This window comes from Narcine bancroftii, chromosome 3 (assembly GCF_036971445.1).
Source record: "Narcine bancroftii isolate sNarBan1 chromosome 3, sNarBan1.hap1, whole genome shotgun sequence".
Classification (NCBI taxonomy): domain Eukaryota; kingdom Metazoa; phylum Chordata; class Chondrichthyes; order Torpediniformes; family Narcinidae; genus Narcine; species Narcine bancroftii.
In genome coordinates, this window is record NC_091471.1 from 158,266,963 (window position 1) to 158,289,566 (window position 22,604).

The 22,604-nt window shown below is 41.0% G+C and overlaps 1 protein-coding gene across 8 annotated transcripts in view; it reads left to right on the top strand.

The window, feature by feature from the left end:
* The window catches only part of LOC138757761 (electrogenic sodium bicarbonate cotransporter 1-like), a 148,290-nt gene that overhangs the window by 72,671 nt on the left and 53,015 nt on the right, over window positions 1-22,604 (top strand). For all 8 annotated transcript variants that reach the window (XM_069925588.1, XM_069925585.1, XM_069925589.1 and 5 more), the window contains 3 exons: window positions 4,148-4,261; window positions 10,571-10,745; window positions 12,661-12,794. In XM_069925588.1, coding sequence (XP_069781689.1) covers window positions 4,148-4,261; window positions 10,571-10,745; window positions 12,661-12,794 — 423 coding nt within the window. The remainder of the gene's footprint in view (window positions 1-4,147; window positions 4,262-10,570; window positions 10,746-12,660; window positions 12,795-22,604) is intronic.

Sequence of the window (22,604 nt, forward strand, 5' to 3'; positions counted from 1 at the left end):
CTCATCGGACTTGTCAGTCACCAACAAGCCTGCAGCAGACATGGACATACCCCTCCATAAATCTTCATCCACGAAGCCAAGCCAAAGAAATAAAAGAAAGAAGAGATGTGTTTATTGAAGTGCCAGTTGATGAAATAGACAAAGACAATGTGGTCAAACAATAATCATGGCTTTTATTAGCAGAAACTCATGGTACAATAATGAAAGACAATAGGTGCATACACAGTTATACCCAAGGGGAGTGTCCTTAACAGTAGAGATAATGCACAGCCAATGTTAGTACAGCAAGGCTCGCCAGAGGGGGGCAGACAGGCAGCTTGGCAGACATTCACCACAATTATGAAGTTGCACTTGTGGTCATTTCCGATGACCACCAGAAAATTATCCTGGACATTTGTGACTGTGACTCATCTCAGTAGGGCAGACACCCATTCCCGTGCCGGTCACGCACCTAATGACACACTGAACATACCAGGGTCACTGCACCCCGTTCGTCATCTTGCTTCCTCCACTGTAGCTGCGGCTACTGAGTTCTGCCCATGGAGGCACTTCCTCAGCCTGATGCATCCATCCCCTGCTGTCGGTGTGGCACCAGTGACCACCACAAGCAGTGTCTGCTGGGGAACGCAGGGCAAAACATTTGGGCAGAATGCTAAGCCAAAGTTTCCTTGAAATTTTTAAGTTGTGCATCTCCTCAATTTCTTCATTTCTTTTTGTGGGCAGCTATCCTGTGGACCTATCATTTGTTCTAAACTCCAAAGGTATATATATTCCAGTGATTTAATGGAAATGTTTTTCAGTTTGTGTAAATTAGAACATGCAGATGATGGAAATCTGAAATATATTTGGAAAGACTCAACTGGTCAGGCAGTGTGCATGGAGAGAGGAGCAGAGACAATGTTTCGGGTCGAAGGCCCTCTTTTTCCCTCTCCACAGTTGCTGCATGGTATACTCAGTTTCCATCTTCATTTTGTTCTGTGGGTTGAGAGAGTGACAACCCAAAATAGGGGCAAGAGGCCACTTTCACTTGGCCCCTCAGGCCTACCCCATCATTCACTATGATCCGGTAGATCTACCCTAGATTCCCCAGCAGCTCCAACAATTTGCTAGTTCCCCATTTCCCTCAACCCCCTGATTTTTCAAAGGTGCACCGAACTCCTCTTTAAATGCTTTAAATCAAGGGTGTTCAAACTTTTTCTTTCCACTCATTTACCACCTTAAGTAATCCCTATGCCATAGGTCCTCTGTGATTAGTAAGGGATTAGTTAAAGTGGTATGTGAGTGGAAAGAAAAAGTCTGAAAACCACTGCTTTAAATAATCTGGCCTCTAAAATTCCCTGGTTAGTACTGCAGTGCAGAGACCGCTGATGGGAGGCACAGGAATCCTCAGGATATCTGCTGGATTGAGGAAAGGAAATCAGTGGAGTTCCTTGGCCAGAAACAGGATGGATTAGTTGATGCCCTACTGACATGAAGCCATGAGGAGGGGTGTCATCAGTTGACCAGCCAGGCAGCACCTTAAAAGGGACACCAAGAACTTGGGGTTTTGACTATGTCCATCAGACTTAGAAGCAGAATGCCATTTTGCCCATTGAGTTTGCTCAAATCATGGCTTATATATTTTTCATCTCAATCCCATTATCCTGCCTTTTCTACATAACCCCTAATTTAATCATTAACTGATCAACCTCCACTTTAGATATACCCAGTGATTTGGCTTCCACCCTCTGGCTGAAGAAACTCCTCCTCATCTCTGTTCTAAAGAGATGTCCTTTTATTCTGAGGCTGTGGCCCCTGGTCCTCGTCTCCGGTGGCTGGAGATGCTTACAGTGGCCAATTCAAGCTACCCTTGCAAGGTAATGTTCTAAAATGGATTATTCCATCAAACAGCCAGACTCAACCTGCAGGATAATTGCAGGTTGACATTAACTTGTTGATAAGATAAAAGGGTCTTGGCTCTCAAATCTGATTGACAGCAGATTACACAAGTTTTAGGACTAGTGTTCTGTTCTATAATAAACAGGTATTATATTTGAACCCTTATGAGCAATTCCGGTTTTGACTGGTTGCAAGATAAGATAAAGCAGTTACTGGTACTTTCACCCTTAATAAAACCATTGCTTCCACTTAGTAAACAGGCAGAGGAACTCCCAGCTCCTTAACTGTGACCCTATTAACTGAACACTCTCTGTAATGAGATAATTTGATCTGGTATACACACACTGCAAATACTGATTACAACTCTGGATGGATTCTCATCTAACTTGGTGAGTGCTGACCTTCTGGAGGAGATGACATGCATATTGCCATGCCTCATAAATGGAAACGATCTTATAATCTCACTTTGAAGTGGGGTCATTTTTGAGGCCTGTATTCCACTGGAATATCCCTCCTGACATCACAACACATCATTGATCATGAAAAGATTTGAATATCAGAAGTTGGAGCAGGAGAATCCAACATATCTTCCATTTCCTGTGGGTTCAGAGCATGACGTCAGAACATTGATGAACTAGCCCTGGAGCACACAGTCATGGGGAGAATGTACACAGTGTCAGTGCCAGTGGTTAGGATTGAACTGCAGCACTACCACACCACTGCATTGCACTACCACTACCTCTGCACTACCATGTCATCCTGGACCAGGGAAGTCACAATTGGGCATTTAAGAATTGACATAGAAATTTGCAGCACCACAGATGTTGTGTCAACCTCTGTAAAACCTACTCATCAGCAATTAACCTTTCCCTAACTCTCAACCATAACTCTCTATTTTTCTTACATTCATGTGCCTGTCTAAGAATGTTTTGAATGTCACTATTGTTCTAGCCTCCACCCTCAGCAGTGCATTCCAGGCACCCACCACACTGAGTATAAAACTTATCTCTGACATCTCCCTAATCTTTCCTCCACTCACCTTAAACAGATATCCTCTGGTATTTGCTACTATCACCCCCAGAAAAAAGGTTCTGGCTCTCCACCCTATCCATGCCCCTTGTAATTTTATACACAGTAAAAGTCCTAAACTCCGGACTGCTTGGGGATTGGATTGGTCCGGATTGTTGGGTTTTCCGGATTCTCGGGCAGTACCTTTAAAATTCAAATTTAAGGAGGAAAAAAGAAAAGGTGAACCGGTACATTTTGGAGTTTATTCATTAGCAAATACAGGATGCTTCATTTATCAAAACGAGCAGTTTTAAAGAAAAGTAAACACTTCACAAAAACATAAACATAAATTTTTTCACTACAAAAGAAAGAGCATATAATACTTGAAATTATTTTTAAAAACTAAAAATGAAAATATAAATAGAAATGAGTTTCTTTGTGGTAAGATTACCTGGAATAAGCGTGGTCACTTGTTACCACTGTGCATCTGTGGTGCTTTACAGGCACACATCCACGCGTGCACACGGAAGTCTGCTAAATTTAAAATGTTTGAGAGTCTGGAGTCTCAGGAGGGCCAGGTTTCTGGCATCAAGAATTTTGGACTTTTACTGTACCTTGATCAAGCCTCCTCTCATCCTTCGTTGTTCCGAAGATAAAAGCCCGACGTCTGTCAACCTTGCTACTTCAGACATATTCTCTAATCCAGACAACGTCCTGGTAAATCTCCTTTCTGGAATGAGGCAACGAGAACTAAATGCAATACTCCAACTGTGATCTAACCAGAATTTTATAGGAACTGCAACATTACCTCACAGCTCTGGAACTCAATCCGCCAACTAATGAAGACCTCTATCAATCTGCGAAATGAGAGAAGAGAAATGACTTTATTCAGAAGGTGGTGAATCTTTGGAGTTTTGTGCTGACAGATACTGAGTTAATTGAGGGCAGAGGGAATAGAAGTCATGGTTTCTGTAGACAGTGTAGGGAAATGGCTCGAAGGTAGATCAGTCAGATCAATGAATGATGGGGTAGGAGATGTGGGAGGAAACCAGAGCACTCATAGACAGTGCAGGGAAATGGCTGTAAGGTAGATCAGCCAGATCAAGGAATGATGTGGTAAGCCTGCAGGTTGAATGGTCCATTGCATATATTGTTGCATTTATGCAGAGAGAGGAGATGTAGAGATCCCAGCAAAGGGCTGAAGGCCCTGTTCTCGAGCTGTATGTGGTGAATAGCTTAACACCGATATCATTTTAAACAGGAAGAACATGATTTCAGGAGGAGAGAGCGTCCAGTTGAACGGAGATATGCCTCACGACAGCGGATCTGGGGGTGGGAGCCATGAAGTGTCGGACGAACTGAAGAAAACCGGAAGGTAAGATGAGAAATTCCATAACCTATACTGTAAAAATGTCTTTTTTTATTAAACTTTATTTATTTGAAGAATCATTAATAGTAATACGAAATACATTGCATAAAGAAAATTTTATATGAATATATTTTTTTTTTAAATTTCAGAAAAGGAAATTTAGCTCTCTTAAGGAGAGCTAAAAATATATAAACAAACTAAAAGTATATAATAAATCAAAATATATCTAAATGCATATATTCCAAATATGGTAACCACTTATTAACAAAAAGAGAATAATTGTCATGTAGATTATATGTAATTTTTTCTATAACAATACAAGCTTTCAATTCATTATGGCATCGCATTATATTAATCACTATATTATCTTTCCATGTACTTGTTACACATTTTCAAGCTACAGACAATGCAATTTGAAATTTATCCAACCCTAATCCCCTTAAAGGAATCATATAGCCCATTAAAAAAATAGATGAATCTAATGGTATCTTAAAATTATACAATTTTTCCAAAATTAACTTAATTTCATCCCAGAATGGTTGTACATACACACAAGACCAAACAGCATGTAAAAAAAAGTTCCAGAACATACGCCACATCTAAAACAAGAATCCGAATTACTAAGACCATATTTTTTAAATTTCTCTGGGGTTAAATACAATTGATGTAGGAAATTATAATTAACCATTCCATACAGCACATTTGTCAATTTAGTAACACTGTCATGACACATATCTGCCCAGTAGTCTTCAGAAAAAATAAAAGCTAAATCATTTTCCCATTTAAGCTTAGACTTCTCCCATTCCGGTTTATCCATATTGTCTTGTAATACTTGGTACATAACAGAAATATTACCCTTTTTTGGTATAGAAGACATCAAAGGCTCGAATTCTGTCAATGCAGGTAAAATCATCTCTCTACCAAACATATTTTTCACCAAAGATCGAAGTTGACAATAAACAAATAAAGAATTTTCAGCAATATCAAAATGCTCTTTCAATTGATTGAAAGAAAGAAACTATCCTTCTACAAAACAATCCTGTAATATTTTTATACCCTTAGAATCCCAACTCTTTAAATGACTATTAAACATTGAAAAAGAAATAAGCTGATTATCATATAATGGAGTTAAAATTGACAATTTACCTTTTGATCCTAAAATCTTTATTTTTTAAATCCATAGTTTTAATAGATGTTTTAATATCAGCATATTATATTCCCTCAACAAATTTACATTCCATCAAAATATAAATTGATACTCCTCGACTTCAGAAATACAAGTCATCTCAACTTTAACCCAACTCGGGGACTGGTCCAAATCCATTAATCTACTACTAAATTTCAACTGGGCTGCTTCATAATAATTTTGAAAATGAGGTAATTGAAACCCACCTAACGCATATTTCCAAGTAAGTTTATATAATGCTACCCGTGGTAGTTTACCTTTCCATAAAAATTCTCTCATAACTTTATTTAAATCCTGAAAGAAACTCTTTGAAAGAGTACACGTTATTGATTGAAATAAATATTGAATATGAGGAAAAATATTCATCTTAATACAATTAACTTGACCAATTAAAGTTAACAGAAGATCTTTCCACTTAATTAAATCTGCTTTAATCTTTTTGTAATAATGGAACATAATTTAACTTGTAAAAAGATTGATAATCAGTATTTACAATTATTCCTAACTATTTAATTTTATCAGAGCATTTCAGTTTTATAATATTTTTATACTCTGAATAATCTCCTTCTCTGACTGGCAAAATTTCAATCTTATCCCATTTAACTTTATATCCAGATAATGCTCTATATTGTAATAAACAGTCCCGTAAATGCGGCAATGATTGTTCTGGGTTTGTTAAATATATCAAAACATCATCTGCAAATAAATTAATCTTATACTTTTCATTCATAACTCTCATCCCTCTTATCTGTTCATTCTGCCTTATTGTTTGAGCTAACGGTTCAATAGTCAATGCAAACAGAGCTGGTGACAATGGACAACCTTGTCGAATTGAACGCATCAATTTAAACGATGATGAAACTTGACCATTTGTCACCACCCTAGCAGTCGGGTTCATATATAGAGCTTTAACCCAACCAATAAAGAAAGGGCCAAATTTAAACTTTTCCAATACTTTAAATAAAAAATCCCATTCGACCCTATCAAAGGCTTTTTCCGTGTCAAGCGCAACCAAGTGGACTGCTGTCGATATGCACTGACCAAACTAATCAATCGAAGAATATTATCTGAAGCATTTCTATTTTTAATAAAACCTGTTTGATCAACATGTATCAATCGATTTGCTAACACTTTTGCTATAATTTTATAATCAACATTCAATAAAGAAATAGATCTATACGAAGACACTTTCAATGGGTCTTTATCTTTTTTCAGGATTACAGTAATTAAAGCACTAGAGCAAGATTCTGGTAACTCATGCTGTTCAGTCACTTGTTGTAATACCTCCTCAAACACTGAAGATAAATCTTCATAAAAAGTTTTATAAAATTCCACCGAAAACCCGTCATCACCTGGTGACTTCCCATTGGGCATTTCCAACATAGCCATCTTAATCTCTAATTCTGTAAACGGAGCTTCCAGATCCGTAACATCCTCCTCTTCTAATGCAATAACGTTAAGAATCAATAGAACCACTATCCTGTTTCCCCTCAGAAGTATATAATTTTTTATAAAATGAATAAAACTGGTCATTAATTTCCTGAGGTTTATAGGTAACTGTTGAATTATTTCTTACAGCATTAATAATCCGTGAAACCTGTTCCTTCTTTAACTGCCATGCAACTACCTTATGTGCCCTCTCACCCAACTCTTAATAACGCTGCTTAGATCGAATAATTAAACATTCAGATTGATAAGTCTGCAACTTATTATAATGCAATTTCAATTTAGTCAAAGCCACTTTTTTTAAATCTTCTGTCACTTCCTTCTGAAATTCCTTCTCCAATTCATCAATTTGCTTTTCTAATTCTAAACTTTCTGCCATATACTGCTTTTTAACTTTAGTGGTATAGCTAATAATCTGTCCTCTTAAATAAGCTTTTAATGCATCCCATAACACAAAATGACTTTTTATTGAATTAACATTTTCAGACAAAAAAAGTAATCTGTTCTTTAACAAAAATAATGAACTCTGTTTTTTTCAAAACATTGTGTTAAATCTCCATCTATAAGATGAACGTACCACTTCTGAATTTGCATAAGAAAAAAATAATAAAGAATAATCTGATATAACCCTGCTTTTATATTCCTTGTAAATGTACCGTTACAAAAAAAAATCTATTCTAGGAAATGAATCATGTCGAGATGAATAAAAAGAAAAATACTTCTCTGTAGAGTTAACCCTTCTCCAAATATCCACCAAATTTAAATCCTTCATCAAGGCCCCAATTTGTATCGCCATCTTTGATTTCTATAAACTTTTTGGGGATCTATCCAACAAAGGATCAAAGACACAATTAAAATCTCCCCCAATTAAAATATTTTCATTAACTTGATTTAATAACAAAAAAGCATCCGAAATGAAACACTCATCATCCACATTAAGCAAAGTCCAAGATTCAGTAAAAATTTTACAATTAACCTTTAAAACCCTTCCAGCATTCCAGCAACTCAAAAGACAAATTCTTATGAATTAAAATTGCTACACCCCTTGCCTTAGAATTAAATGAAGGAAAAACACATGCCCAACCCAATCTCTCTTCAGTTTCAAATGTTCTTTTTCAATCAAATGTGTTTCTTGTAAAAAGGCAAAGTCAGTTTTCATTTTCTTGATATAAGCCAAAACTCGCTTTCACTTAATCGGATTATTTAACCCCTGAACATTAAAAGTTGGAAATTTCAAATTAGACATCCTTACAAACTAACAATATAATCACTTGCTACAAAATATCACTCCACTTCTAGTAAATTAAAACCACTCTCCCTCCCCTAAATATTTTTTTTAAAGAAAGTATATATAGAAAAAAGTTTAATTATCCCCCCCCCAAAAAAAAACTACCCAAAGGTATTAACGCCCTAAAAAACTGGGAGTGGTAAACCCCACGAGTGGCAGATGACTATCAAGGATTTCAGTGCTATCCACCCCCCCCTCCCCCCCAGCCATAAATACATCATTCACATTAATACAATCCAATACTGTAAATATATTCAACCTCATGACTCCATTCCCAATGATTGTTCCGGATCTTCAATGTCAATAAGACTTTGTGTTAAAACCTCTTTCTTTCCATTTTTTCCATTTTTCCCATTCTTCCCATTCTGATCATTTTCATTTGCCCTCTTTTTGGGCGACGATGGCAAAACTCTTCCATGTCCTCGTAAATCCGGTAATGAATTAGCAAAAATCAATGCATCATGATCATTCTCAAAAAATTGAGATTGAAAGTAACCATAAAAGACTTTTAACACAGCAGGATATCAAAAAGCAAATTTATAACCCTTCCACCACAGTACTTCTTCAGCCAAATTAAATTCCCGTCGTCGTCTAATAATTTCTTGACTCAAATCTACATTTAAAAAATACTCTGTTATTTTGAAGCATCATTGGAGATTGACTTTGTCGGGCCTTCTGTACCGCCAACTGTAATATCATTTCTCTGTCTTGATAGTTCAGGCACCGAACTAAGACCGCTCGTGGTGGTTGTCCCGGTAACAGTTTCTTTCGTAACGCTCTATGTACCCTCTCCAATACTAAACTTTCTGAAAAAAAAACTCTTTACCCAACACCTCGGAAATCCAACTCTTGAAAAATTTTATTGGATCAGACCCTTCAATGTCTTCTGGAAGACCCACAATTTTCACATTATTTCTCCGACTTTGATTTTCCACTGTAAAAATGTCTGTAACAGAAGCAGAAAGATTTCATTTGAGTTTATTGTCATATACAGTATATGAATACAATGTAAAAATGCACCGAAATTCTCACTTCCTGTAGCCATTCAGGTCTGTACTATAAGATTCATCAACTAAAATAGCATGCATTAATTTACCATAATATGCAAAGAGGTAATACATAAATAAATATTCACATTTGCAATTAGTGTAAGATTAAAAATGGCTATTTTGGTAGTGCAGACTGATCCTTTTATGGTCTTGGAGTAGTTTAGGGTTACAGCAGTACAGGAAGGTTCAAGACTCTGATAGCTGATGAATAAAGACTGTTCTTAAACCTAAAGATGTTGGACCTCTGGATTCTGTATCTTCTGCCTGAAGGCAGCAGTAAGAAGAGGTTATGATCAGGGTGATGAGGCCCCTTCATGATTTTGGCTGCCTTCTTGAGCCAGCACTTTTCATAAATGTTTTCAGTGAATGGGAGCTCAGTGCCTGTGATGGACCTGGCTAGGTCTGTTACCATCTACAGCTTTCTGTGTTCCTGGGCAATCAAATTTCCAAACTAGGTTGTGATACAACCAGTCAGTACACTTTGCTCAGTGCACTTGTAGAGGTTCAATACAGTATTTGACAAAATACCAAATCTCCTTAGACTCCTTTGAAAGTAGAGGCATTAGTGTGCCTCAACGTGCTGGCTCCAGGAAAGATCCTCAGATATGTGGATTCCCAGGAATAGGATGCTAACACTCTCCACATCCGTACTGTCAGTGAAACAATTACGTGGTCCCTCTTTTTCTTCTTCATAATGCCTGTAGTGGTCTTGGTGATGTGGAGAGCAGGGTTGTTGCTCTGGCACTGCCCAATCAAGTTCTGAATTTCCATCCTGTGTTCTGACTTATCATTTCCAGTTATTTAGCCAACAGTGTTGTAGTTAGTAAATTTGTAGGTTGCAGTGGATGTTGCTTTGTGACGTACACTAATGTGTCAGATTTGCAGTGTGTTTGCTTGGTAAAATTCAATGATTATTTCTCAAAAGGCAGTTGGTCAATATGATTTATGTGATTGTTCCATTTTATTAAACTTTTCCTGATCAATAAAATGATGAAACATTACATAGCACATTTTCTACTGAATAAATAAGGTTATGAGCTTAAATTTTTTAGACTTCCTTAAGGGGAAAGGGGAAAAGCTTGACTTGTTTTAACTCAAGAAAAGTGATTTTCTAAATTTGAACTTTCCAAATACTCTGGTACTGGCCCTCGAGATGAAGGAAGGTAGTTTGTTGGGGATCCTGAATTCAGTTGCTTCAAGTAGTGATTTTCCTTGGGCTTCTGGTCTGGCCAGTGACCTTAATTGACCCCAAAGCCTGTAGAGGGAAGACATCCATGATCCCCTGCATGGCCTCATCTGAGTAGCCACATATTTTTATTAAACTTCTCTTTTGTCCTCTGTCTTAGATTCTTTGGTGGCTTTGTGGCAGATATCAAGAGGAAAATCCCATGGTATGGCAGTGATTTCTACGACGCACTTAGCATCCAGTCCCTTTCTGCCATCCTCTTCATCTACCTGGGGACTGTGACCAATGCGATCACCTTTGGAGGACTTCTCGGAGATGCCACGGACAACATGCAGGTTCGGGAGCCTACAACCATTTGTTGGACATCTGATTCCTAGATGTCCTAACTGGGGTATGATTACGTCAGAGATATCATTCCAAATTTCTTTACAAAATTCCATGGTCTCACTGCAACGTGCATAAGGCAGTGTTTCCAGAAAATTGGTTCTAAAGGGTCCAGAATGTTGAGGTGATCCCAAATAAATTTGGATCTTGACAGGGTCGATGTGGATTTGATGTCATCCCACAAACCCCCAGTTGGATGTGTGTAACCTATCTCATAGTGATTGGTCAGCCACTCTGGATGAGGCAAAGACAGAAGTCCTTCACCTGGGGAGGTGGGGGAGAACCTTTGTAATTCTCCATTTAATGTTCTGTGGAGTCTCTGTTACAGAGGATTCTGACCTCAGTTGCCATCTGTGTGGAGCTTGTCCATTACCTCATGCTTCTCGAAATGTTCCTGCTTCCTTCACATCCCAATGGCACGTGGGTGGGTGGGTTAATTGGCTGTTGTAAATTGTGGGTGGGTTAGTGGTAGTTGGTAGAAATGTGGGGACGATAAAGTGGAATTAATGTCAGATAGTTAGAGAGAGGTGTTTGATGCTCACCATGGAGCAATGGGCTGTTTTTTGTGGTGTTATGTTTAAAAAAAATGAATTTCTTCATATTAAGGCAATCAAGTGATTTAGGATTAGTGGAGCTGGCTGGAAGGTCAGCCACAATCTTACTGAATGAGAGAACAAGTGCAAGGGGCTCCTGATCTCATGAAGACTCCTTGGATTTGTCAAAGCCTTTGTTACATTTGTGGTCCCTATTTTAGCTTTTGCCAAATGCAGAAACATCTTAATCAAACCCTATCATTATTAACGACCTTTATCCCCACCAACACCAAGGTCCTTTATTTTTTTTTGTGAATTAATGCCTGACAATCGAGGTTTGATAAAGCAGGAGTTTGCTGTAATTACACTCTGGGTCATTGCATTGAATGACACAGGTGAAATGAGCCTCTGTCTCCCTGGTCCTGATTTATCACTGCTGCCCAAATGGACCTTGCATGCTGAGATTCACCTTGGACATCAGGTTAGCACATAAGTAGGAGGAAATCATGGTATGCTCCTCACCATCTACACTTTCCCTTTGCTCCCAAACTGAACCTGCCCACCGTTCTTGTCAAATAATGACTGATCTTATCTCTGAGCACTCCATGGTTTAATCTTCTGTGTTCAATTGTCTGCACTCTGTAACTAATCACTCACATCCTATGAGAGCAGAAGATTCACAACCTGGCAAGTAAAGAGGCTTCTCATCTTCTCATCTTGCAGACGGAGTCATACTCCCACAGGAGCAGGGAGGATCCAAGTTTAGTCTTTATGGTAGTCCCATCTCTCTTGATTCTCAGAGTGAAGGTCCCTGTTTATCCAGCTCAAGCCAGGAACTTGCTGCTGGTTTCACTATTTTACAGAGTCCTTCAAAGTGGAAAACATAAACCAGAAAAACAAGGCCAATCTCTGAAAAATGATGGGGTCACAACGCAGTTTAGTCAGTGTCTGTGGAGAAAGAGAAACATGGGTTAGTGTCACAGGTTCCTTTAGAATGGGATGAACCCACAATATCCAATTGATCAACATGGAGGGCATGGTCTATGACTATAATTGACCAGTTCCCCACAAACTGGAAAGGCTGGTTATCTGAAATTGCAGATTCAGTATTGAGTGCCAACAACTATAATCTGCTGAATGGAAAACAGAGCGGTCGTTGGACTTCACTAGAGCATCACAAAAGGCCAAAGACAGGGAGGTCAAAGTGGAAGTAAGGCAGACAAGAGACTTGGTAAATACTCTGTCAGGGAGTGCAGCTGGTATTGACAGATGAGAATTCATTCAATTCAGACATTGGACAGAGTTTGCTGATTCCATTTCTGGTCTGTTTCAGGGCGTGCTGGAGAGTTTCCTGGGCACTGCGGTCAGTGGAACCATCTTCTGTCTGTTTTCTGGGCAGCCACTCACCATCCTCAGCAGCACAGGGCCTGTGCTCGTCTTCGAACGCCTCCTCTACACCTTCAGCCAGTAGGTTCGATGTCGATATGAACCACACATGTACACTGAACAATACACATTGTACATTGAACAATGTATACTAACCACGTACTTACTGTTCACTGAACATAATGCACAAAACATGTATATGCTGTAGATAAAACAATGCACATAATGCACTGAACAAGAACACATGATTTTTGAGAGATATTGGAAATCTGGTTCAGGAAGAAGAGAGAGGTTTATGGCAGGTATAGACAACACAGAGTAAATGAGGTACTTGAGTCTAAAAATGCAAGAAAATCCTTAAGAAAGAAATCAGGAGGGCTAAAAGAAGACATGAGGTTGCTTTGGCAGATGATGTGAAGGAAAAGCCTAAGGTTTATTAAGCACAAAAGGATAATAAGGAACAAAATTGGTCCCCTTGTAGATCAGAATAGTCAGCTATGTATAGAGCCAAAAGAGATGAGGGAGATCTTAAATGGGTGCTTTGCATCAGGAAATAGATACAGAGCTCTGGGAACTAAGAAAAACAAGGAGCGAGGTCATGGAACCTATACAGGTTAAAGAGGAGGAGGAGGTGCTTGTAAGTGGTGGGGGGGGGGTGGAAATAAATCCCCAGGGCCTGACAAGATATTTCCTTAGACCTTGAGGGAGGCTAATGTAGATATTGCATGGGCTCTGGCAGAAATATTTAAAATGTCTTTGGTCAAAGGTGAGGTGTTGGAGGATTGGAGGGTAGCTCATGTTCCGTTGTTTAAAAAAGATTTCAAAAGTAACCCAAGAATTTATAGGCTGATGAGCCTGAAGTCAGTAGTAGGTAAATTATTGGAAGGTGTTCCAAGAGATTGGATATACAATTATTTGGATAGCTAGAGATTGATTAGGGATCATCAATATGGCTATGTGCGTGGTAGGTCATGTTTAACCGATCTTAAAGAGATTTTTGAGGTTACTAGGAAAGTTGATGAAGGAAAGGCTTTAATGTTGTCTACATGGACTTTAGTGCCTTTGACAAGGTCCCTCATGGGAGGTTAGTCAGGAAGGTTCAGATGCTTGATATTCATGGTGAAGAAGTGAACTGGATTCGACAATGGCTATTCAGGAGAAGCAAGAGAGTGGTGGTAGATGACTTCTCACACTAGAGGCCTGAGAATCATGGTGAGCGTCACAAATCAGTGCTGGGACCATTGTTTTTTGTCATTTATATTAATGATCTGGATAATATGTGGTAAATCGAATCAGCAAGTTTGCAGATGACACAAAGTTTGGAGGCATTGTAGACAACGAGGAAGGCTTTCAAAGCATGTTGAGGAATTTGGATCAGCTGTAAAAATGGGCTGAAAAGTGGCAGATGGAAATTAATGCAGAAAAGTGTGTTGCATTTTGGAAGGTCACCCCCAAAGTGGGGCATACACGGTAAATGGTAGGGCACTGAGGAGTGTAATAGAACAGAGGGATCTGGAAATACAGATACATAATTCCCTGAAAGTGGCATCACAGGTGGAAAGGGATGTAAAGAGAGCTTTTGGCAAATTGGTCTTCATAAATCAAAGTATTGAGTATAGGAGTTGGGATGTTATGTTAAAGTTGTATAAGACATTGGTGAGGCCAAATTTGGAGTATTGTGTGCAGTTTTGATCACCTAACTGCAGGAAAGAGATCAATAAGATTGAAAGAATGCAGAGATTTACTGGGATTTTGCCCAAATTTGAGGAACTGAGTTATAGGGAAAGATGAAACAGGTTAGGACTTTATTCCTTGGAGTGGAGAAGAATAAGATTTGATGGAGGTGTACAAAATTATGGGGATTCTAAACAGAGTAAATGCAAGTACTCTTTATCCACTGAGGGTAGCCAGAGGACATGGGTTAAGGGTGAAAGGGGAAAGGTTTAGGGGGAACATTGCATTTGATCTTAGCCAAAAGGTCAAAAAGTGATGTTTAGGGGGAACATTGGGTAGAACTTCTTCACACAGAGAGTGGTCTGAATATGGAACAGGATGCTAGCTGAAGTGGTGAATACAGGCTCAATTTCAACATTTAAGAAAAATTTGGGCAGGTACAAGGATGGCAGGGCTATGGGCTGGGTGTAGGTCAGTGGCACTAGGCAGAATAATAGTTTGCCACTGACTAAAAGGGCTGAATGGCCTATATTGTGTTCTGTAATATAATATATTACAGTTTTAATGTACATGAAATAATATACACTAAACAATAAACATAGATAAAATCATGGACTATTTTGTAAGTGGGGAAAGAATTCAGAACGTGGAAGTCCAAAGGGACTTGGGAGTCCTACTGCAGGATTCCCTAAAAATTATAAGAGCAAAGACATAGGAACAGAATTAGCCATTCAGCCCATCAAGATGCTCCACCATTCAAATCATGACTGATGTATTTTTCTTCTCAACCCCATTATCCTCATCTTTGTTCTAAAGGTGAACTTCCATTTTGAGTTGGTAGTAAGGAAGTCAAATGCAACTTTAGCATTTGTTTCAAGATAAAGGCAAAAATGTAATGTTGAGGCTTTAAACAATGCTAATCAAACTCCATTTGGAATATTGCAAACAGCTTTGGGGCCCATATCTAAGGAATAAAGTGCTGGTGTTGGAAAGGGTCCAGAGGAGGTTTTCTTGAATGATCCCAGGGATGAGGAGTGTTTGATGGCTCTGGGTCTGTACTTACTGGAGTTTAAAAGGATGAGGGTGGGTTTCATTGAAACTTATCACATAGTTAAAGAGTGGATGTGGAGAAGATTTTTCCATTCGTGGCAGAGTCTGAGACCAGAGGGCACAGCTCAAAATAAAAGGACATTCCTTTAGAACAGTGATGAGGAGACATTCTTCAGCCAGAGGGTGGTGAATCTATGGAATTCATTGCCACAAACAGCTGTGGAGGCCAAGTTACTGGGTAAGTTTAAAGCAGAGCTTGATAGGTTCTTAATTAGTGAGAGTGTCAAAGGTTATGGGAGAAGGGAAGAGAATGGGGTCGAGAGGAAGAATACATCAACCATGATTTGAATGGTAGAGCAGACTTGATGGGATGAAAGGCCTGATACTGTTCCTACGACTCCTGGTCCTGTTTAACACTGCAGTGTTGGGAACGGCCAATAACCCAGGCAGCTGGAGAGAGTACAGTCTTGCAGCAGGTGTCATGGTCACTGAGAGAAGAGAAGGAGACCATTCCATTCAGCCCAACGCAGCACTATAGACTCTTTGAAAGCATCTTCAATTTGTCACAACTTCTCACTCTCTCCCCGTGGCTCTGCCTTTATCTGACAAAAGGCTTTTGGCTCAAAACATCAACTGTCTGCTGCATTCCACGCATGCTGCCTGAGGCAGAGTTCTTCCAGCGCTCTGTGGTATTGCTGCCCACATCTCGTGGCCTTTGCAAAGCTCTTGTTGAATGTGGCTCTGTTGTCTCTTCGCACATTCAGACCCATGGGAACATTCTTTGGGCTCCACATACCCCTGGGTCTTCTGGTGACCTCCTTCCCTCTGATCTCTGCACCATGCTCCGTCACTGCCCATTTACTCTGTCCAAAACCTATCTGATACTTTGACCTTGAGAATAACTTTAGCAGTGATCAGTTTTCAGCTGGACCTGCCTCATTTAGCATTGAGACTCAACTGAAAAGAATCATTCAGGTGTTGAGCATTAAATCTGGATCAATCTTTCAACAGAAGCTGTAAAGTTGTCATTGGCCGTTGTCCTTTGCTAAATAGAGAGGATGAAACCAGGGTGAAGAGTGGGATTAATTTGGGCAGCAGAAACCACAGTGTGAAACCTGGAGACAGACAGAAATTCCTCCAGCCTGAAGTGTCCTGTTGGATCAAAGTGTTACCAACTAGTGGAGCATGTATTGTGCAACAGCAGGTTGTCACGTACTACCCATTCCCAATAAGTTTCCCAGTGCTCTTTCTGAAGGAAGCAGTGACTGAGGATGAGGGGTGTCTGATGGAGGTATATGAGAGGATGAGAGGCATTATTTGTGTGGATAGACAGACTTTTTCCAGGGTTGAAATAGCTAACACAAGGGGCCATAGTTTTATGGTGCTTGGGAGTAAGAACGTGAGGGGGAATGTATAACAGGTAGGTTTCTCACACAGAGAGTGGTAGGTACATGGAATGCATTGCCAGCAAAGCGGTGGAGGCAGGCACAATAGGATCTTTTAAGAGACTATTAAATATGGAACAGAGAAAATGGAGGGCTATAGAGAAGGGAAATTCTAGGCAAGAGGTAGAGTAGGTTAGTGGGCTGAAGGGCCTGCACTGTGGTGGAAATTTTTGTGTTGTATGAATACATTTTTGGCTCCACCTGAAGAAAACTCGCTACAAAATAGAATGTTGTTACTGTTAGGGGAGAGAGCATTTCTTTCCCCCCACCCCTGCTACAAGCAGTGCTCCCTCAGTGAGACACTCCCTCAGTAGTGCCCTCTCCCACTGTGAGATACTCCCTCAGTACTGCCCTCTCCCACAGTGAGACACTCCCTCTACTGCCCTCAGTACTTCTCAATGGGTTCATGGCTTAAGGGTGCCTGTGATGTGTGTTTGTTATTAACAGTTCACACTGGGCACTGCTTTAAGCCAAGATTCAGTTCTTGATTCCTGCATCAATGAGTAGATATTGGCATCAGGGTGTTCAAGTGGCATCTTGTGTCCCGTCATCAGCTGCTCCTGCTGGGTCACCTCTTTTGTCCCATTACTTCTATATGGTTGGAGCTGTGTTTTGGCAGCAGGACCCTGTTCCAGGAATTGAAGAGTTGTTCCTGTGTCAGCTGTGTCTCTGAGGGTTCACTTTCTGTCACTTTATCACCCCAGCTTCCTCTCACTCTCTCTCTCTACTTCCTTCTCTCATTCACTCTCTCCCTTTCAGTGTTTCTGCATAAACTCTCTCACTCGTTCTGAAACCTCTCACATTTTCTCTTCTTTGACCATCTCTCTCTTTCTGTGTGCCTCTCTCTCCCTCACTCCCCTCTTTTCACTTTTCTCACATTTCCTCTCTCTCTATCTCTCCCTCTCTCTTTTCTCACTCGTTCTGTCACCTCACATTATCTCTTCTTTGACCATCTCTCTTTTTCTGTGTGCCTCTCTCTCCCTCACTCCCCTCTTTTCACTTTTCTCACATTTCCTTTCTCTCTATCTCTCCCTCTCTCTTTTCTCACTCTCCCCTTCTCTCCCATAGTCTCACTCACTCCCCATCTCTACATCACCCACCCTCCCTCCCTTTCTGATTCTAAAACTAATTCAGGCCCATAAAGTCCGTGCCACCAATTGCACATAACCATACAGCTTTGGAACGTGGGAAGAAATTAGAGCACCCGGAGGAAACCCACGCAGATAAGGGAAAGATGTACAAACTCCTTACAGACAGCGCTAGATTCGCACCCAGGTCACTGGCGCTGTAACAGCTTTGCGCTAATCACTACTCTAACTGTGCTGCCCAGCTGGTTGCTCACCATTGAAACAGATTACCTCATTCCCAGTGCAATAGATCACCTAGTCACCATGAGCAGGTTATCTAGTGATCAGGCCATTAGTATTTTTTTAATTAACCAAGACAGTAATAGAACATAAAACACAAATCATGCAAAAACATTACAGCGCATTACAGGCCCTTTAGTGGGACATTTTACGCAGTAACTGGTTTCAGGACTACCATTCCATGGAGTTGACCCTTCAGCATTTCCTCATGGGCTGCCAGGCTCTGGAACCCAAGGACATGAAACATGCTATAGAAATGCACGTGTCTTGATTTCTAATATGGCATGAGATGTGGGGAGAATAAATATCGGAGGAAGATGATAAGGGAATGGGATTGTTCTGTGAGCTAGTTAGGTTTGATGGAATGAAGTGGTCTTCCCCGTGGTAAGGAATGATATTATGAGGCAAACAGATGCTCAGAAACCTGGCCATGGTTCTCTTTTGTTCTCCAGTCAAGAAGGGATTAGTTTTGTTCCCTGGAAAGGTGGCATGGTGTGGGGAGAGCCAGGCAAAGCCTGCTCAGTGAATTTGAGTGCCCTAGGAACCTTTTGTCAAGAATAAAGGAAGAATTGCATAAGTCTAGCACCTTGTACTGAATCAGGAGGTCTCACTCTAAAAGGAAGGCACTGTGGTGGGAAGCACGGCAGCCAAACTGTGCACCACGAGCTCCCACAAACAACTTCAATGGTCTGTGTAAGCGAGAGGTGATGGTGCCTCGAGGCTCTGCGTAAAACCACAGAAACCTGGGAGAGCAGCAGGGGTGAAAGTGAAAGTGCAATGCACAAACATTCTGGAGAAACTCAGCAGGTCACGCAGCATCCTTCTTCAGGTACGCCCTTTCCTTCCTACGGCTGCTGCGTGACCTGCTCAGTTTCTCCAGCATGTTTGTGTTTTGCACAACCCCAGCATCTGCAGACTTTCGTGTTTAAATTCCTAACCAGCACAGTTGTATTGTTAATCCCCTTACAGAGTACAAAGCAGACCTCCACCAGGATTACTCCAGAACATCGACCTCAATGTTGGTACTAAAGCAGTTGGAGAGGGGCACTTTCTAGTCTTCTATATGAGAACAGATTACCTCATTCCCAGAGAAATAGATCACCTAGTCACCATGAGCAGGTTATCTAGTGATCAGGCCATTGGTATTTTTTTTAATTAACCAAGACAGTAATAGAACATAAAACACAGACCATAGCATGTTTCATGTCCTTGGGTTCCAGAGCCCGGCAGCCCATGAGGAAACGCTGAAGGGTCAACTCCATGGAAATGGTAGTCCTAAAACCAGCTACTGCGTAAAATGTCCCACTACAGGGCCTGTAATGCGCTGTAATGCCAAGGATCTGTTCCCTCTCAATTTCACACAATTCATTAATCCAAAGTCATCCAGTGATGAGGCCCAATCAACACGAATGCTTCTGCAAACATGGCCCTGTTATGTTTCGCCAGTTCCTTGTGGCTGTGGATGGCAGCAAATTGAAAGCCTATTCATTGAGAGTCCTGTGACATGGCACAAACTTCGCCATCGCTGCCAACACAATGAGGTCTCTCAGACATGAGAAAATGCCGCCTTTGTCATCTCCAGTCTGGTCAGGATGCAGTTCCATTCTCACACTGAGATATGATCTCTGAACAAGGGCATCAGCGCAGGGAACAATTAACAGCCAAAGCCATTTCCTCACGTACAGCATTCCCTGCCCTGATTCATGTACTTCTAATAATTTTAAAGGTATTCCTCACAATAAAGTAACTGTGTTGTGTTCCCAAGCTGGACAGGCTCCCTTTATAGAATAATGCATATTAGCAGCATATACTTTGGATGTTTGCCTAATGTTGAGAGAATTTTAGGGAATGTATTAAAAAGAACAGGCACTACTGCTTGAATTTATTGATAATTTGATTATTGCTCATCCCCACTTGGGTCAAGACACATCTCCTTTCGAAGGACATTTATGATCACCTCACTGATTAATTTCTTGAATCTAAAATACCCATCTGCCATACAGGAGATGCCCTGTCTCTATACCAAAAGAGTTTTGAACGCAGCTCAAACCATCGCTCAAACCAACCTGTTCTCCAGGTGCTCTGTCTACACCTCATGTGGTAGAAAGACCCATCACACTCTCTTCTTCCCCCTCCTGTCTGGCAGAAGATGCGAGTTCAGCAACGTGCCCCTCAGATTCAAGGACACTATCCTCTTGCTGTTATCAGGCTCTTGAATGGACCCTCATATTGTTTTAACCCAATGGTTTTCAAACTTTTTCTTTCCACTCACATACCATCCTAAGTAATTCCTATGCCATCGATGCTCTGTGATTGGTAAGGTGGTATATGAATGTGAAGAAAAAGTTTGAAAATGACTGTTTTAACTGAACGTTTTCTTTGTTGCACCATGCTCTCCTTTTGTTTTACTTTGCATGACCTATTGTAGGTAGGCTGACTGACCTGGATAGCACACAAAAGAGAAAAACATCACTCTGGTGGTACATGGGACAATAACTAATTAGCTTCAGTTCAGTTTGATCATGCAAAGACCTGAGCAATGAGCATGGTCCTCTCTGAGCATCCTGTTCACCAGTCACTGGTTGTATCCAATTCCTGATCCAGCACAATCTTGACTGAGTGTTTGCACCCTGTGGTCAGTTCTCTAGGACCTTTTTACTCTCCATCCCTCCATTTGTGGTCCCCAATCCTGGCTTGTCGTGCATCTTTCATCAGACACTCCCGGCAGCCCCAGACTCCCTTCTAGACTCTTCCCTGTCCCTCTCCTCTCAAAGACAGACAGCATGGAAGAAGATGGGATGTGGGGACTGGAGTGCAGGGGTCAAAGGCCCATTTCTGGCTGTATATTGAGTGTGGACACAGGTGCTGACTGTGTGCATGTCAGTGCTCACACTGGTGACCATTTCCTCCTCCATTCATGACCAGCGGGGTATTTTCAGCCATGATCACTTTAGTGACATGTCAGTCATCCACCCAATAATGTCACATGGTTCCCCTGCACAGGAGCTTTTGGAGGTACTGACAACCTGTTATTAACTCACAAAATAACCGTTCAAGTTAGTTTATTGTGAGGGTGAAAGTTTGGTCTGTGAGTAATCTAGCTAGTCTTCCATGGATAGTACAATTGTAAAAAGACCATGCAAAGGTGCAGTGTTCCAGGGAGATATCAATTGGGACAGAGAAAAGGCAGTATAGAATCACTTGTGTGAGGTTCATTTACGAGTCTGATAATGGCGGGAAAGAAACTCCTTGAATCTGGTGGTGCGTGATATCACACTCATAAATCTTCTCCCTCATGGGCAGGAGGGTGAAGAGAGTGTGGCTGGGGTGGGAATGAGTCTTTAATATACTGGCTGCTTTTCTGAGGCAGCAAGAAGTTATGGATGGTGTCAACGGAGGGGAGGGGGTATGTGTTATGGAGTCGATGGAGGGGAAGGGGTGTGATAGAGGGGAGGGTGTGTGTGATGGAGTCAATGAAAGGGGCTGTGATAGAGATGGGGGTGTTGCGGAGTTGATGGAGGGGAAGGGGGTGTGTGATGGACTCGATGAAAGGAAGGAAGTGGGTCTGTGATGGTGTGAGCCACATTCACACCCTCTGCAGTTGGCAGTTTCTGGTAGTCTGTCCCCCACAGTGACAGACGACAGGGCACATTTGATGGTGCACCTGTAAAAGTTGTTGAGGGACACAGGCTGAGCCTCTAGCCATTGGTGAATGAGGATTGTGTGGGAGTGAACTTGACTACGTCATAGTTGATGGGGTTTGCATTGATGTGCCTGATGTTTTTGCATCAAAAAGTCACCTGTGTTGAATTACTGGCAATGCTCATTGCCAAAATGCAGCCCAATTAAAATACAGTTAGAACCTAAATTACTTATTTTAATTGTTTATTTTCCCAAATGTGAGGGATGGGGGCTGGGTTGCCGGACACACAGGGGTCACTGGTCCTCATTTTGGCCCTGCCTCACCTCCACTACAAACATCCCACTGCTCTGTGCTCTGTGTGTCCCGAGGGGGAATCTCTTGGCCGGCCAACCTCATAGTTTAATTTTCGGTAACAGGCCCTTTCGGCCCATATTTTGAATGGTGGGAGGAAACCGGAGCCCCCAGAGGAAACCCACGCAGACACAGGGAGAATGTACAAACTCTTATAGACAGCCCGGGATTGGAAACACGGTCCCAATCGCTGATGCTGTATCAGTGTTGCGCTAACCGCTACGCTAACTGTGCCATTTATGTGCCACTAATGCAGCAATTGCAAACTCTGCATCAGAGGTCCCAGCAGGGACCATGAAAGTCCCTTTTGATACTTGACACATTCCCTATTTTTAAGTTTAGTCTTGTTAATTCACTCCAG